Raw genomic sequence first — 14842 nt, forward strand, 5'->3', positions numbered from 1 at the left:
CTAGTGCGTCTGTACCTGTGTGTGTGTTCTAATTATGGGGAGCGGAAGTGTAGCAGTTAGTCTGCTGTGCTGCGAACCAGGCGGCCCGGGTTCGAGTCCCGTTCACGGCAAAACACCAGTGACGATTATCTGAACCGGTCCTGGGTCTCCCCTAGGTCGACTCGGCCTCAAATGAGTATCTGGTGCGGTGTTGTGAGGATCATCATCCAGGAGACAAATGCGGCCGAGCGTGGTGTTCGCCATCCATCCCCTCGTGTGCCATTCCGGCTTTCATAAGTGCTCGCTAACAGCACACGCCCCAACAGTATGTTAAGGTTTTACAGGAGATCTTTGTCTTTCTTATGACCATATGCGGGTACATGCATTCTCTACATACAAATGTGCACACAGGTGAGTGCACTAACATGTAAAAGCACATTTGCTGGTACAGGCTTAAATATTTTCCCCCTCCCTCAAACCAAATGCTGCCTTCTGGAAGCTGATAACATTTGGGGGCAATAACTCTTACTTCCAATCAGTGTCCACTGTTCACTAGAATTCCAACAACGTGCATCGGTTTGAGTTGAAGTAAAACCATTAGGGACAGAATCATAAAACACATATTTTGGGAGAATGCTGTGTGCGGGTAATCTGTATAAACTATGATGGGCAGAGCACCTCGGGCCTCCTTGCAGGAGACCTCAGGTTTCGTGATAATCATTTTTAGTGTCACTGAATTCAAATGGTCGTCGCTTGTCTGTATGTATATTGAACGTCTTTCGCACGGTACATAGCCAACCATGCTAATCGGAGGTGCAGGGGAAGGATAACAAACTTAACACAAAAAGCAGTTCTCAACAAATTAGTTTTCAATCTAGATTTAAAAGTGCACAGCTCCAGTGGCTTCCTTATATTGAAAGGTAGAGCGTTCCAGGCGGCCGCAGAAGCGCGTCTGAAAGCTCGCGATGCGGTGACCATCTTTGTTTGATGGCTCGCCAAAAGGCGCTGCTGTCAGGATGGCCGGAGCTCACGTGATGGTTTATGCTCCTTAACGAGATCGGCAAGGTTTTGTGCTTCATTTGGTTAATTTCCTCACATGGCCATGAAAGGCATTCTGTCCACGGTGCGCCTGTCCTCACCGCGTGCCGTTCCCAATCTCACTTCGTGCCCGATCGGACCCCCTCCCCGTGTTCGTACCACAGTGGGCGGAAAACATTAAGGGGTCGATCTGACATCAAATAAAAATTGCCCATAAAGTCTGTTTAGCCTTGGTTTATGTTTATTTAATCAAACGCATAGGGAGGATGCGGGGTTAAAAATAGGGGCTCGTTGTAAATAAGCCCACGTTGCTGCCGGTGTGACAATGTTTTTAATTCGTCTGTTTACGAGATCCCCGCGGCGCGCAGGGCTTTGTTGTCGGGGTCGTGGCGCACGAGGTGGCATGGCCAAGGGGCCGCGTCCCCGCGAGCAGCAGGGCTCGCCGCGCTCACCTCCTTCCTGGCCGCTCGCTGACATGCGGGCAGATGTTGCTTGTGGGGGGCAGGAGTGGCATGGTGCGGTGGAGGAGGGGGTGGGGATGTGTGTGTTTGTGTGTTTGTGTGTATGTGTGTGCACATGTGTGGTAGTGCAGCGATTCCCGCTCGTGGCCAACATCAGTGACGATGAACTGAATTGGTCCTGGGCCTTCCCCATGCTCGACTAAGCCTCAAATCAGTACATGGTGCGATGTGTGTAAACATCGTCACTGGGGAGACAAAGGCGGCCGTGCTTGATGCGAGCCATCCACTCCCTCGTGTGCCGTGCCTTCATAGGTGCTCTCCGGGCCTTCATAGGTGCTCTCTAACAGCACTTGCGCCAACAATCTGTTAAGGCTACACGGCGATCTTTGTTTTTGTATGTGTGTGTGTCGACTCGGCCTCATTTGAGTACCTGGTGCGATGTGTACTTGCCGCCACTCGGGAGACAAAGGCGGCCGGGCATGGTGCCGACCACCCCCCACCTCGTGTGCCGTGCCGGCCTTCATAGGTGCTCGCTAACAGCACTTGCCCCAACAGTCTGTTAAGGCTTTTCAGGGGATACTTTTACGTATGTGTGGAGCGGAATTGCAGCGGTTCGCACATTGCGCTCCAAACCCGAATAATCAAATTGAAATTCATGAGAAAAAAACCCATCTTAACAGAATAATGGTGCAGGCGGAAAACCGTACGTTTCAAACAAACACACGCTGAAATGCGTCAAAAGCACACGGCCTCTGCATTATGCAAAAACCATCAGCATTTCCTGAGGACGTGCATTGTGGATCTCTTGTCACCGTCAAAATAAATTTGAGCAAATGTGACCGACTGAGAGGCGGTGACAGACAACTGTGGACCGCTTTTGTCCACTGCTCATATTTTCTCAATTAATTTCGATGGTGACCTCGGACAAGAGGACCACAATGCACTTCTTCAGAAAATGCTGGTGGGTTTTACCCACGCGCAGAGGCTGTGTGCATTTTACACATTTTTGCGTGTTGTTTGAAAGCATTAAACACTGCGACCAGTGTTGGATTCCTGACCATGCATGTCAGTGACCAGTTGTATCTGGTCCTGTCTTAGGCCTTTCCTAGATTGACTCTGACTTTAATAGTTGTGCGTGTGTTAGTAGGCCAGTGCGCGTACTCGCGTGTATGCATATTATGCTTAGTCATGCACATCGCTCATGACAGTTGTATCTGGCCTGGGTGACCAAGCCTTCAATGAGTACCTGATGTAGTTGCGTGAGTTCTCGTTCAGAGAAGTGGGGTGACCGAATCAGCCTCCGGTGGACTTGGACACACCACTGCCTCTTGTTGCATGATTAACATACCTCAATGGGCTGCCCACTAACAACACTTGTAAAAACAGTCTATTCCAATTAATAGGGGAATAGAGACCTATCGCTGTGTGCAAGTGAGATTGTGGGAGTGATTCGTACGTGTGTTCCAGCGTGTAAGCATGAAAGCATGTGGCTATGTGTGTACACATGCCTGGCTGTTCCGCACGTGAGCAGAGACTTAGTGTACGGGTGAGGGGGTGGGGGAGAGAATCATAAAAAGTAATTCCAGCTACAAACCCCATATCAACTCGCTGTGTCCCATGACCGATTGGCGCGGGACATCACCACCGCGCGTGGCTTCAGTGCAGCCATCCTGGCAGAAGACTCGGAGGTGTGTAGTTGCAAAGGGCGGCTGCTGTCGTTGTCGTCGTCGTCGTCGTTGTTGTGCGTGGATAAGCGCAGCACACGTGGCATTCTGCAAGTGACCCTGCTACGATCGCGTTGAGCCGCGCCCGCCCCCCTTGACACCTGCGTGGCCGCATTCTCTCTGTGCCGCTCTCACCGCTCTTCTTTGCGTTCTCGCCATGTCGCGTGACCCCCTCCTCCCTCGGTTTAGCTGCCCGCCCCCCCCCCCTTTCTTTTGCCCTGAATGCCCTAAAACGTGTTGGGAATTGAGGCTGGCCTCCTCGTAAAATTCAGGTGTGTTCAGTTCTTTTTAACGCAAGCTTTATACTTGAAATCGTTAATCGAATCTCATCATCCCACAAATTATTTGTTCATAACGATTGCGTGTCTAATGTGTGCTGAAGTATATCGAGTGCGGCGATTTTAAGCGCGTGCACTTCTTAAACCTGCTCGGCGTGTCAGTGAAACAGCAAAAACTGCGAAGCCCTCTCAGAGATGGAATTTTAGCAACGTCCGCTAAAATATCAGGGAGGTATTTTGTACGATGACACGAACAGAAGTTGAAACCGACTGTCGTGGCTTTACTTCGCCCTGTCTGTCGCCGAGTGATTTTTACTCGTGGAAACACCGAGAAGCATCGAGAGGAGGGCGCTCCGGGATGATGCTCACTCACAACTGTCCAGCTGTAGATGCGTGGGCTTTCCGAGTCGAAGTGAGGGCAAGTGATGTCATGGACTGGATGCCATCAAAATCGCCAGCACGGTTCGCAGCGATCTGTTTTCACAGATGCGGTGAAGTGAACTTGCCATGGGAAGAGAGAGAGATAGCGCAGAGCAATTACCGCCCTGCCAGAACTCGCCGCACTCATGCAACGTAGGCCGTTTGGAACTCGAACAAAAAAACACAATGCAAACATGAGGTGGCCGGGTGGCTTGCGGAGCACTGCTCTGGCCTCGAGCCTGGCGTGGCCATTGATGGCGAACGCTGTGGGCGAGGTTAAAGCGTCTCGCTCGAGTCACCATTCGTCTTCAGACAAAGCAGCATCACCGGTAACCAAAGATGGCCCAGCACATGGGGCAAGTAGCTTATCCCCCCCCCCCTACTGCCGGCAGGGTTCCAGCACCCGTGGCTCCCGCTTGAACCCCACTTCGCGCTCTGAGCGGCCGTCGCGTCTGGGTGGCGAGAACGGGCTCTGTCAGGGAGGCTCTGCCTGGGCCCCTCTCCTGTAACACTACACCCTGGGGGCGGCAGTGACGCGGTGCACACACACCGTGCCACGGCCCGCAACCACTTGCTTTGTAGCACTGCGGTGTGTAGGAGGCGATCCCACATGGGGACTATTTCCCAGCATGTGCGCTTGATTAGACCTCGGCTTGTACTTGAGAGGGCACGCCACTTGTGTTCCTTGACTCTGCTGCCCCTCTTTAGTCGGTCCAGGAGCCAATCACGTTAAGCGCCGGCGTCGACCAAAGGAAACAACCTAACCACAGTCGCCACGGCAGGAGAAGGGAGGTGGACATGAGGAATGACGGTGTCCTGGAGGTGAATGTTGAGGTCTAATTCAAGGACTGCGTGTGGACCTCTAACGAATGAATCCCTTTTTGCCCGGGTTGCGGGTGAGCGTGTGTCCTTCCCAACCGGACGACACATAAACAGCACAGCCATTGGCGTACACGCCTGTAGATTTCTCTTCGCTGCTGCACTCATACCTGTGAATCCTTTGACCGTTTCAGTTCAGTTTTATTTATTTAACCAGAGCCCAAGGCTCACCATCTCTTCTGTACGTGTCGCTGTGGAGCTTTGCTTCTTTTTTTTTGGTTACTGTTTCAGATTGTTTGCAGTGATTTGTCTTATTCAGGATTTCGGTCATAACACAGGTACGCTGGCTTACCTTTGTAATTGGTGAAAAGTCCTTTGTGTAAAATCAACCTCATCATCATTGTCATCGATATCATCATCTCTTGTGTACCAACCGGTGGGTGGCTTTCTCACAGGGGTTTTTCTACACCATAAGAATGTGGAGTTGTCACTGCTTGTTCAGGAACATTCGTGGTTGGTGAGCACCAGCTGACACCTTGTTGATCCTTGGGGACTCCTACTAAGGGAAGCAGTGCGAGAGGACCACCATGATCGGATGATTCATCTGATAGGCGATGTACCGACAAAGCAATCGCGACACTGCTCTGAGTTTCAGGTTGCACGCTTGCATGGCGCCGCGCGCGAGTGCGTGCGTGTTGGCACGCGTGTTGGCACGCTTGTTGGCACGCGTGTTGGCACGCGTGTTGGCGCGCGTGCCCACAGTGCCGCCCCTCGGGAGCTCACGCCTTCCTCTGGACGCTGCTCCGTCGTGTGCTGGGGGGGTGGGGGGGGGATGTAGGTGAAGGAGCGTGTGAGTGTTGACGTGCGGGCCAGCGCTGCGTGCCTGCGTCGCTAATGCAGTCCTTAGCTCCGCCGACTCTACGATGCTTTTAATGAATGAGTGCTGCTGCTGCTGCTTCAGCAGCTGGGAATGCGACATCGATTGCTGCTCCGGCACAAGCGATTTTCTCGAGTCTCGTGGGGGCGACGAGGTGGGGGGGAGCGAGGGTGGGCTGGGGGGATGGGCTGCTGTCCGGAACCCAGAAAATTTCATTCTTTACTTTTCCATCGAAAAAAACTAGTTTTTTGTTTCAGAAATGATGCATCGATGTGTTCATACACAGCAGCGGCTGTCATTCACCACTTAGTTGTAGTTATGTCACCACAGCGCCTGTGCCAAACCCAGCTCGCTGGCGGTAAAGAGCGCTGAAGGCTTCTTGGCAGAAGCTCGCGGGACAGTCCCAGGTGTTTAGTTTTCAAGTTAAGTGACGGATGTACATTCTTATACGTAGAGATCCGTAACGTGCATGTACACGTACGCGCATGTACATGTACGCGGAGACCATTGGCAGTGAAGAAGCAAATGAAACGAGTAAGAAAAAAAACCAACAGCCATCACAATCACTAAATCTTTAAAGTTGGCATGCGCTTGTAATATAATTACCACTTTAGCATACCTTTATGGCCCAGCAAGCGTGCATTTAGCGTGCGGAGGACCGAATGTGACACGGCGCGTTGGCACCGTGCCCCGCACAGCGCAACGTTTCGGCACCACGCAGCGCCAGTCTCCCCCGTGTAAATAAAAAATAAAAGGCTTAAAACGACCACAAGAAAATGCCGTGCGTGTGCACGCACGTGTGCACGCACGTGTATATGTTACGGGGAGTGGTAGTGTAGCGGTTAGCGCTACGCAGCGCTACAAACCCGGCGACCCGAGTTAGATTCCCGCTCACGGCCAACACCAGTGACTATTATCTGAACGGGTCCTGGGCCTCCCCTAGGTCGACTCAGCCTCAAATGAGTACCTGGTGCGATGTGTAAACATCGCCACTGTGGAGACAAAGGCGGCCGGGCGTGGTTTTGGCCCCCCACCCCCTCGTGTGCCGTGCCGGCCTTCATAGGTGCTCCGTAACAGCACTTGCCCCTACAGTCTGTGAAGGCTATGCGGGGGATCTTTGTCTTTATATATACCATAAACATGAGCTGGCACACGCAATGCAGCCAAACCAGACGCTCGGGTGTAATATCGCCTCTCGTCTCGCAAACACCAAGCGAGCACAGACGGAATGGGCTCGCCAAATTTGGAAGGCTCTCTGTGAGACCACCCAGGGCACAGACTGGCTAACGTCTGCTTCTCTGCAGATGGAAAATGGAAACCATTAAATCAGAATGTAACAATGTTAAGTGGGGATCCTGTTTGCGTGGCTACGTAGGAAATGAGCTCGCGGTTTTCATTCTCTTCGTTCCCTCTCTTCTTCTGTACGTTGGGGTTTTTTTGTTTGATTATCCTTGGCTGGTTAATAGTTTTAAGAAATAATAATTCTTGGTTCTGAAAAAAGAGAAGGGAGAAAAAAAAAACACAGGTCTTGAAAATCATCCGTTAATGTATTTTGAAATTATATTCATACGTGTAATAACAGTGGTAAGAGGTCACGCTTGGAGGGGGGTGGGGGGGTGTCTATGCGCTCGAGGTCCAGGTTTGTGCACTGCATTGCCAAACTCGTCATCTCACGCTCCTCAGGGACGTGAGACATACCTAGGCCATTGTGCGCCAGTGTTATATCCGCGTGCCATTTTAATATCTGCATAACTTAAGTCTTTGTTGTGTCCCTGCTCGTAAGGATAGTGCGTTGCAACTGATTTTACGTTGGCGCAAAATAAGCACGAGCCGAAATGTAGCTCAGCTGGCCGAGTGAGTGGCAGGGCAGCCGCGAGATCAAGTTTCAGCCAGGATCAACTCAACCCAATATTATTATCGTCGTTGTCGTCATAATTACGATCGTAATCATCGCCACTCTCATCATCATCAACCTAATCAATATCATGATGATCGTCATCGTCTTCGTCATCACTGTTAATGCAACAATCACTCCTCGGGGACCAATAAAATGAGCACCGCTTAGTGGGGGAGAAGTCGCCATCTAACGAGGTCAGTGGCTCTTAACCTTTACTGCAGCCTTGCACCCCTTTGGTTCTGAATCGTTACAAAAATGTACGATGTTACTAAATACGTAGGGGTTTGATGAAACAAAGTAGTTGTAACTTACGTGCCCGTGCTTAATTTGTGTTTCGATGGTTTACCTTCTGAAAGAATCTGGCCATGTCTCGCACCTCCAGGGGGTGCAGCGTGCACCCCACGTTAAGAACCACTGATCTCGGTCATCTTTTGAATGCTGGTGCTCACCATAGGAACGTGGAATTTCCACCACTGGCTCGGCACAACCGAGGGGGGGCGACCAGCACCCACGATTGCGATCTCGGCGACGCGGTCGCAGTGCCAGAGCTCGCTCCTGACGTCCGTCGGCGCTCGCGGTTTGGCCGGTCACGAGTCTCTCCCGCGATCGCGCGCGTTCCGGCACCGCCACTCCGCCCGCGTCGGGTGTAGGCCGACTCGGCACCGTGGCGCGTCCACAGCGCCCAGGTCCAAAAGGCGCTACCGTAGGCCGCTGGCCCTAAATCTCCGAGCTTGCGTTAAGCGAGCAATACCAATTTGTTTTAATACTGGGGGAAAAAACAGGGGGCCATTTTTTTGTTGTTTGTTTTAGTGCCCTAATCCCCAATTGGCAGCATTCCACTTGTGCCATGATTAACCGTGGGTTCAATGAAATGTTTAAAGCTTTTTAAATAAAAGCTTTACGGTGCACAAGGGGTAATGAGGCAGTTCGCACAATGAGTGAATTACACTGTGTAAAATACAACGTAAATAAATACGAAGCCACTTCACCGGGCGTGCTGGGGGACGGGGACGGGGGGGGGCGTGAGGGGGCGAGAGTGCGAGGGGCTAAGGGAGGGGAGGGTGGCAGCGTGTTGTAGAAGGTGCAGCCTTTGTCTGAGCACGAAACTCCTGGAGTAAGTAGCAGCCGGACAACGTAAACGTTACAGAAAACAAAGAACACGTATGCATCAAAGGAGATGATTTGTGTCACGTGGGCGAGGGTGACACAGTGACGACGTGCGTCACCTGGGCGAGAGTGACACGCCGTCATTGTGTGCAGCGAGAGTGACTGTGATGATGTGTGCATCACCCACGGTGGAGATGACGCGTTGACGGCGTGTGTCTTGACAGGGAGAGGATGACGTGCTGGTGGAGGAGGAGCTGCTGGCGAGCGAGGGGAGCGATGAGGAGAGTGATGACATCCGGCAGTTGAAGGCGCGCAGGGAGACGCTCACGCGCAAGGTGGCAGAGCAGCGGCGCCGGCAGGAGCAGATACAGGTACTGGTGGCACAGGTGACACAAAGACAGAGGTCACAGACACAGGTGACGTCTACACCGGGGATACAGGTGATACAGGTCACACAGGTCATCGAGATGCAGGTGATAGAGACACAGGTCACAGAGACACAGGCCACGCAGACATGGGTGTCATATAGACACAAGTGACGCAGACACAGGTGACGCAAAAGCAAAGATCGCCCCTATATAGCCGGAACAGACTATTGGAGCAAGTGCTGTTAGCGAGCACCTACAAAGGCCGGCGTGGCACAAGAGCGGGTGGGTGGCCGGGACACACACAGCTGATGCAGACATCGTCTATATAGACACATGTGAAATAGCCACAGGTGATGCACACGTACAGGAGGTCAGAAACACACAGATGACGCATACATGGATAAGGTGATGCAGATACTGGTGGCATGTACACAAGCGATACAGTTTTGAACACAGGTGACATGGTTACAGACACACGTGACATTTACTTGACAGCAGCCAATGGTTAACCCCACTCTTGGTATCCACACCTCGGTCCGTGTCTTGGCACCGCTATGAATCGGTCAACACACACAGACATGCAAATATTGATCCCTGGAGGCCATCAGGCCTAACATTACCATGTCTCAAGATTGCTCCTTCCAGGATTTCTAAGACCCTGCCATCCATAAATCTTTGCCGCTCCAAACCAGGAAGTATTTTGTGTTGGTTACACGGGCGATAGACAGTCACGCACACAGGTTACACAGATGGCACACACATACACACACAGGTGACACGTGGGTGACAGGCGACACACGCACAGGTAATACACATGCAAGCGGCACAAGTGATAGAGCGGGTGTTATGAGCACGGATGGTTGCACAGTTGGGAATGTGGCCGTCAGAGACGGTGGTAACACGGGTAAAAATAATAAAATTGTGACAACAGGGGAGATGTAGTGAAGCTCACGTGCATGATACACGCACAGCCAGAGGAGACTCGCGTTCACAAACGCGCGCGGGTGTCCCGTCCGATTGGGTTTGCGGTGAACCGTAGCGCCGTTAAAGAGGCTCTCGGTTCGAGCCATGTGGTAATTGTTGTTATTTTCACATCACCCAGCCGGATTAATAGTTTGTTGTGCTACAGATTGTAACAGATGCACTCCCCCCACCGCCCCCACCACCCCCACCACCACCACGTGCTCCCCGAGTGTTTTCAAGAGTTGGCTAAAAGTACACAGCCGTTTAAGATGTCGCTGAGTAAGACAAAAATAATTCCACCGTTGTTGGAGCCAGTCATTGTTTCTTACGTTTAATTACATTTGAGAAATGTAATTATAAGTTGATCTATAAAAATATATATCGTGGGCCCTTTATAAAGAGGGGGAAAATAAGGAGAAGGCGAAGAAGAATTTGTAGAGATTTCTTAATGTTTATGAAACAGCATTGACGTCCCGTAATTCTGTTGCGTTGTCGCTACTTTTAGCGGTTGCTTGGACACATAGTCCATGTGTAGGCAAGGCTATCATCATTGGTAAGTCATATCAGACCTGGACATCCCACCTTCGGTAACCCGTATTTAGCGATGGCAGTCTGTAGCCTGGCATGGCTCACCGATGAGCCCCAATGTCGGTGAATCCCATTTGCATGCCTCATTGTGCCCCATGCCTCTGCAGACGACCTCGGAGTCGAACGATTGAGCTGACTGTACCAGCCAGTAAATACAAAAACCTCTTTAATTAAAAAGCAAGAATTGTGTTAACACAATACTGTTACAATAATAACATGAGTGGGGAATAGCATTGTAAAAAAAAAAGGAGAAAATTGCTTTTCTGTAATTCAGCCAAACTTGGCAATGCTAGTAAATGAAAGATAAATGAAAATGAAAATTATGAACGTATAATAACTTAATGACTTTATCGGCTATGATCCAAAACAACGGCACTTCTAGTTAATGGCTTGAGAAAAGCAGGCTCTGTGTCTTGAAAGGCAGGGCCGTGTCTCGCACGTCTGCCGTTCATAGCGAGATCGCCTTAGTCCCTGACAGAGCCCCGGCTTGTTTTCTGTTTGCTGTCCTTCCTCTGCGGGGAATCCGATCCTTGCCAGCTGTACTGTTGGCTTTGTTTACGAGTAAAGTTAAACCCTCTTGGTAATTAGCACTCTGCACATTTTTGAACGACAACTTGGGATTGTCCGTGTATACATATGTTGTACTGTACCAGTTCACAGACTCCGCCACGCACGCATGCAGTGTTGTAAATAAGAAAGGTACGCGATTTTATCTTTATAATTACACGTACAAGCAGCATGAAATTTCCCGGTTATTTTCCTGCACACGGGCTCACAGACAGGTAAGTGCGTTCTTTCTCAAACGCAGGGTGTGGTTTGGGCTGGGTGCGGTGCCAGCGCTACCCTGCTGGTGCCTTTCCGCGCGATTGCTCTCGTGAGCCAGTGGCTGCACAAGTGCAACGAGCCCCCACTGCGACCCCTGTCCCCAGCGCTTTGTCCCACCAACCCCCACGGCCGCTAGCATGCACGCACGTACGCACGCCTGCCCGCCCGCACGCACGCACGTACGCACGCCTGCCCGCCCGCCCGACCCCGACCTCGCGCAAGTGCTGCTTCACGTAGCCCAACCGGCAAACTGCGTCCACGTTTTGCCGAGAGGCGCGTGGGGATCCGCCGCGTGCCGTGACCTGTCCCAAAATAACAACCGCCGTGGCCGCGCGGCGCGTCACCGCCGGCGTCCACCGCCTTCCAAGCAGGAACCGCGTTGGGTCCTCGGCGGAATCTGTGATGGGCACGACTGGGGCGGTGCTGGTACGACGGGTGGGGGGGGGGAGGGTGTGGGTTGGGTGGGTTATTTGGGAGATGCTGTTTCTGACCCTGTTTTTCGACGGCGATTATTGAGTTCTAACAAAACACGCCTCCGCTCAAATGTGCATGGGCTGTTGGCCTCCCTCCCTACACCATCCCATCAGCGCCGCCCTCCCAGGTCTCTGCTCCCATTCTCCCTGGTCCCGCTCTCCTCATCTCCCTGCTCCTTTTCCTCATCCCCGCACTCTGCTCCCGTTGGGATTAGGGGTTGGGGTCCGGCGGCGCGGCGCGGTGGTGCAGGTGTGGGTCAAGGATTCCCCAGTTGCCGCGGGATGTTTTCTCAGCTCACGCCTGCTTCCTCCGCCGAGCTCCATGCCGGTCAGGCCTCGGTCAAGCCCCACCTCGGGGACGGGAGCCGCGCTCTCCAGCTCTCTGCCAGACTCTGCACGGAGCGAGAGGCCCTCGGTAATTGTGGCTCGAGGAGGACGGGGGGAATGCAGCAGTGAGTCCCTTGGGTTGCCACTCAAACTTTACTCGAGCAGCGGCGGAGGCTGAGACGTTGCAAGCAGTAGGGGGATTTAAAAGTGTTTTTTTTTCCTTTTGGCTCTGCCAACCTCTGTCAAGCCTCCTTATACCTGAACCCGCTGAAACACCTGTTTTCGTGCAAAATTTTAAGGGAAAAAAAAAATTCACCGCCATCAAAAATCTTACAAAGAACACGGCATTTTGATGTGAGAATTTATGCATTCTTGTCCGGTGCCAGAACCCGTCATACCTTTATGCTGCTTGAGCTTGGACAAAAGCCATATCCCCTTCCACAGCTGTGCCAATCAAAATGAGAGAAAGCCCGGCTGATAGGGGCCGCGGGGAGGGCCTTCCACCGGCACGCCTCACGGCTCCGGGGCTACCTCTTGACTCCTTTACTTGGAAATGGACACGCGGAACGCGGAGGCGTGAGCTTGGCCTCGAAATAAAGGGAGGAGAAGGGGGGGTGGTGGTGGTGTCGTGTCGCCGGCACTGATGTGAGAGTTCCTCTCCGTGGCTAATTCTATATTTATTTATTTTGTTTTATTTCTTTATTTTAGACGAGAGGTGAAAGGAAGGGAAAAGGTTGGCGGGGAGGGTAAAAATAACCCCCCCCCCCCCCCCCCGTGTTTTAAATTTACCAGGTTAGGTTACCGTTGATGTTGAGATGATTTAGTCAATTACAGTTGGAAACTATGTTCGGCTAAATGTGGAGTGTCACCAAAGACATTATGTTATTACATTTAGCAATTTCATTTATTTATAAAAAGTCATTTTGGTTACGCCTTTTTTTTCTCTCTACAACGCCGTGGTCCAAAAAATTCATCTGCGAGCGATTGTGACTCTCATATTTATAATTTAGTTTTCCTCCACTCTCTTGTTTTACGTGCGTGTTTATAATTCATTCATTTCCTACAAAAGCGCCTCGCTGGCGCCCACCCAGCTCATCCTCATAAACAAGGATGCCAGAAACAGCAACAACAAAAAAGGTCACCCAATAAAATGTCAGCGCCTGAGCAAGAAGCCCAGACCTTGGCAGAACCTGGCTGTCGAAGTGGTGCCTGCAGCAGTGAACTCACAGCGACCGTGAAGGTGTGCAGGTCAGCACTCACCTGTGTGAGGCCACTCTGCACTCACCACTCACCCGTGAGACACCACTCACCACGTACCCTTTATATTCTTAGGTTTTTTCGGTAAAGTCACGTAGGTAACATTTTTTTATTAATAAAAGTAAAATAAAAATAAAAATCATGACGTTTCGGAGGCAACACAAGCTTCCCATCTTCAGGTGGAACCGTCACAGCATGATAGCTGTATCAAGTGATATCAAGTGATACAGCTATCATGCTGTGACGGTTCCACCTGAAGACGGAAGCTTGTGTTGCCTCGTTGTGATTTTTATTTTATTTTTATTTTACTTTTATTAATTTAATTTTTTTTACCTACGTGACTTTACGGAAAAAACCTAAGAATATGAATCCTTGCAGTCACGAAAGCTTCAAATCTAGAAATACGTACCCTTTAGATGCCACTCTTCACTCACCATTCACCTTTAAGGCCCTACTCACCTTGGAGACCCCACTCACCACTCACACATAAGATACAACTCACCCTCGGGACTTTACTCACCACTCACCCTTTAGACCCCACTAGCTCTTGAAACGTCACTCATCGCTCACCCACGAGACTGCACGAGATCTCGCTACTCACCCATGAGACACCAATCGCCTGGAAGACCCCACTCACCACTTACCCACAAAACACCACTAACCCAGGAGACCTCACTGACCACTCACTCAGGAGACCTCGGTCATTAATCATCAATTGGAACCCACTCACCACTCACCTTCTTCACTGTAAGACTCTGTCTCTCTGCTCCACCATTAGTCCCCTTTTCTTTGCTCCACCATGAGGCCCTGTCTCCCTGCTCCACCGTGAGGCCCTGTCTCCCTGCTCCACCGTGAGGCCCTGTCTCCCTGCCCCACCGTGAGGCCCTGTCTCCCTGCTCCACCGTGAGACCCTGTCTCCCTGCTCCACCGTGAGGCCCTGTCTCCCTGCTCCACCGTGAGGCCCTGTCTCCCTGCTCCACCATGAGGCCCTGTCTCCTTGCTCCACCGTGAGGCCCTGTCTCCCTGCTCCACCGTGAGGCCCTGTCTCCCTGCTCCACCGTGAGGCCCTGTGTCCATGCTCCACCGTGAGGCCCTGTCTCGATGCTCCACCGTGAGGCCCTGTCTCCCTGCTCCACCGTGAGGCCCTGTCTCCCTGCTCCACCGTGAGGCCCTGTCTCCCTGCCCCACCGTGAGGCCCTGTCTCCCTGCTCCACCGTGAGACCCTGTCTCCCTGCTCCACCGTGAGGCCCTGTCTCCCTGCTCCACCGTGAGGCCCTGTCTCCCTGCTCCACCGTGAGGCCCTGTCTCCTTGCTCCACCGTGAGGCCCTGTCTCCCTGCTCCACCGTGAGGCCCTGTCTCCCTGCTCCACTGTGAGGCCCTGTCTCCTTGCTCCACCGTGAGGCCCTGTCTCCCTGCTCCACCGTGAGGCCCTGTCTCCCT

The 14842-nt window shown here is 52.0% G+C and overlaps 1 protein-coding gene across 2 annotated transcripts in view; it reads left to right on the forward strand.

Moving 5' to 3' along the window:
• The window catches only part of SMG6 (SMG6 nonsense mediated mRNA decay factor), a 190545-nt gene that overhangs the window by 132968 nt on the left and 42735 nt on the right, over positions 1-14842 (forward strand). For both annotated transcript variants that reach the window (XM_078611957.1, XM_078611958.1), the window contains exon 16: positions 8825-8971. In XM_078611957.1, the coding sequence (XP_078468083.1) occupies positions 8825-8971 (147 nt within the window). The remainder of the gene's footprint in view (positions 1-8824; positions 8972-14842) is intronic.

Source organism: Lampetra planeri, chromosome 37, assembly GCF_965212315.1.
Source record: "Lampetra planeri chromosome 37, kcLamPlan1.2.h2, whole genome shotgun sequence".
In the NCBI taxonomy this organism is placed as follows: Eukaryota; Metazoa; Chordata; class Hyperoartia; order Petromyzontiformes; family Petromyzontidae; genus Lampetra; species Lampetra planeri.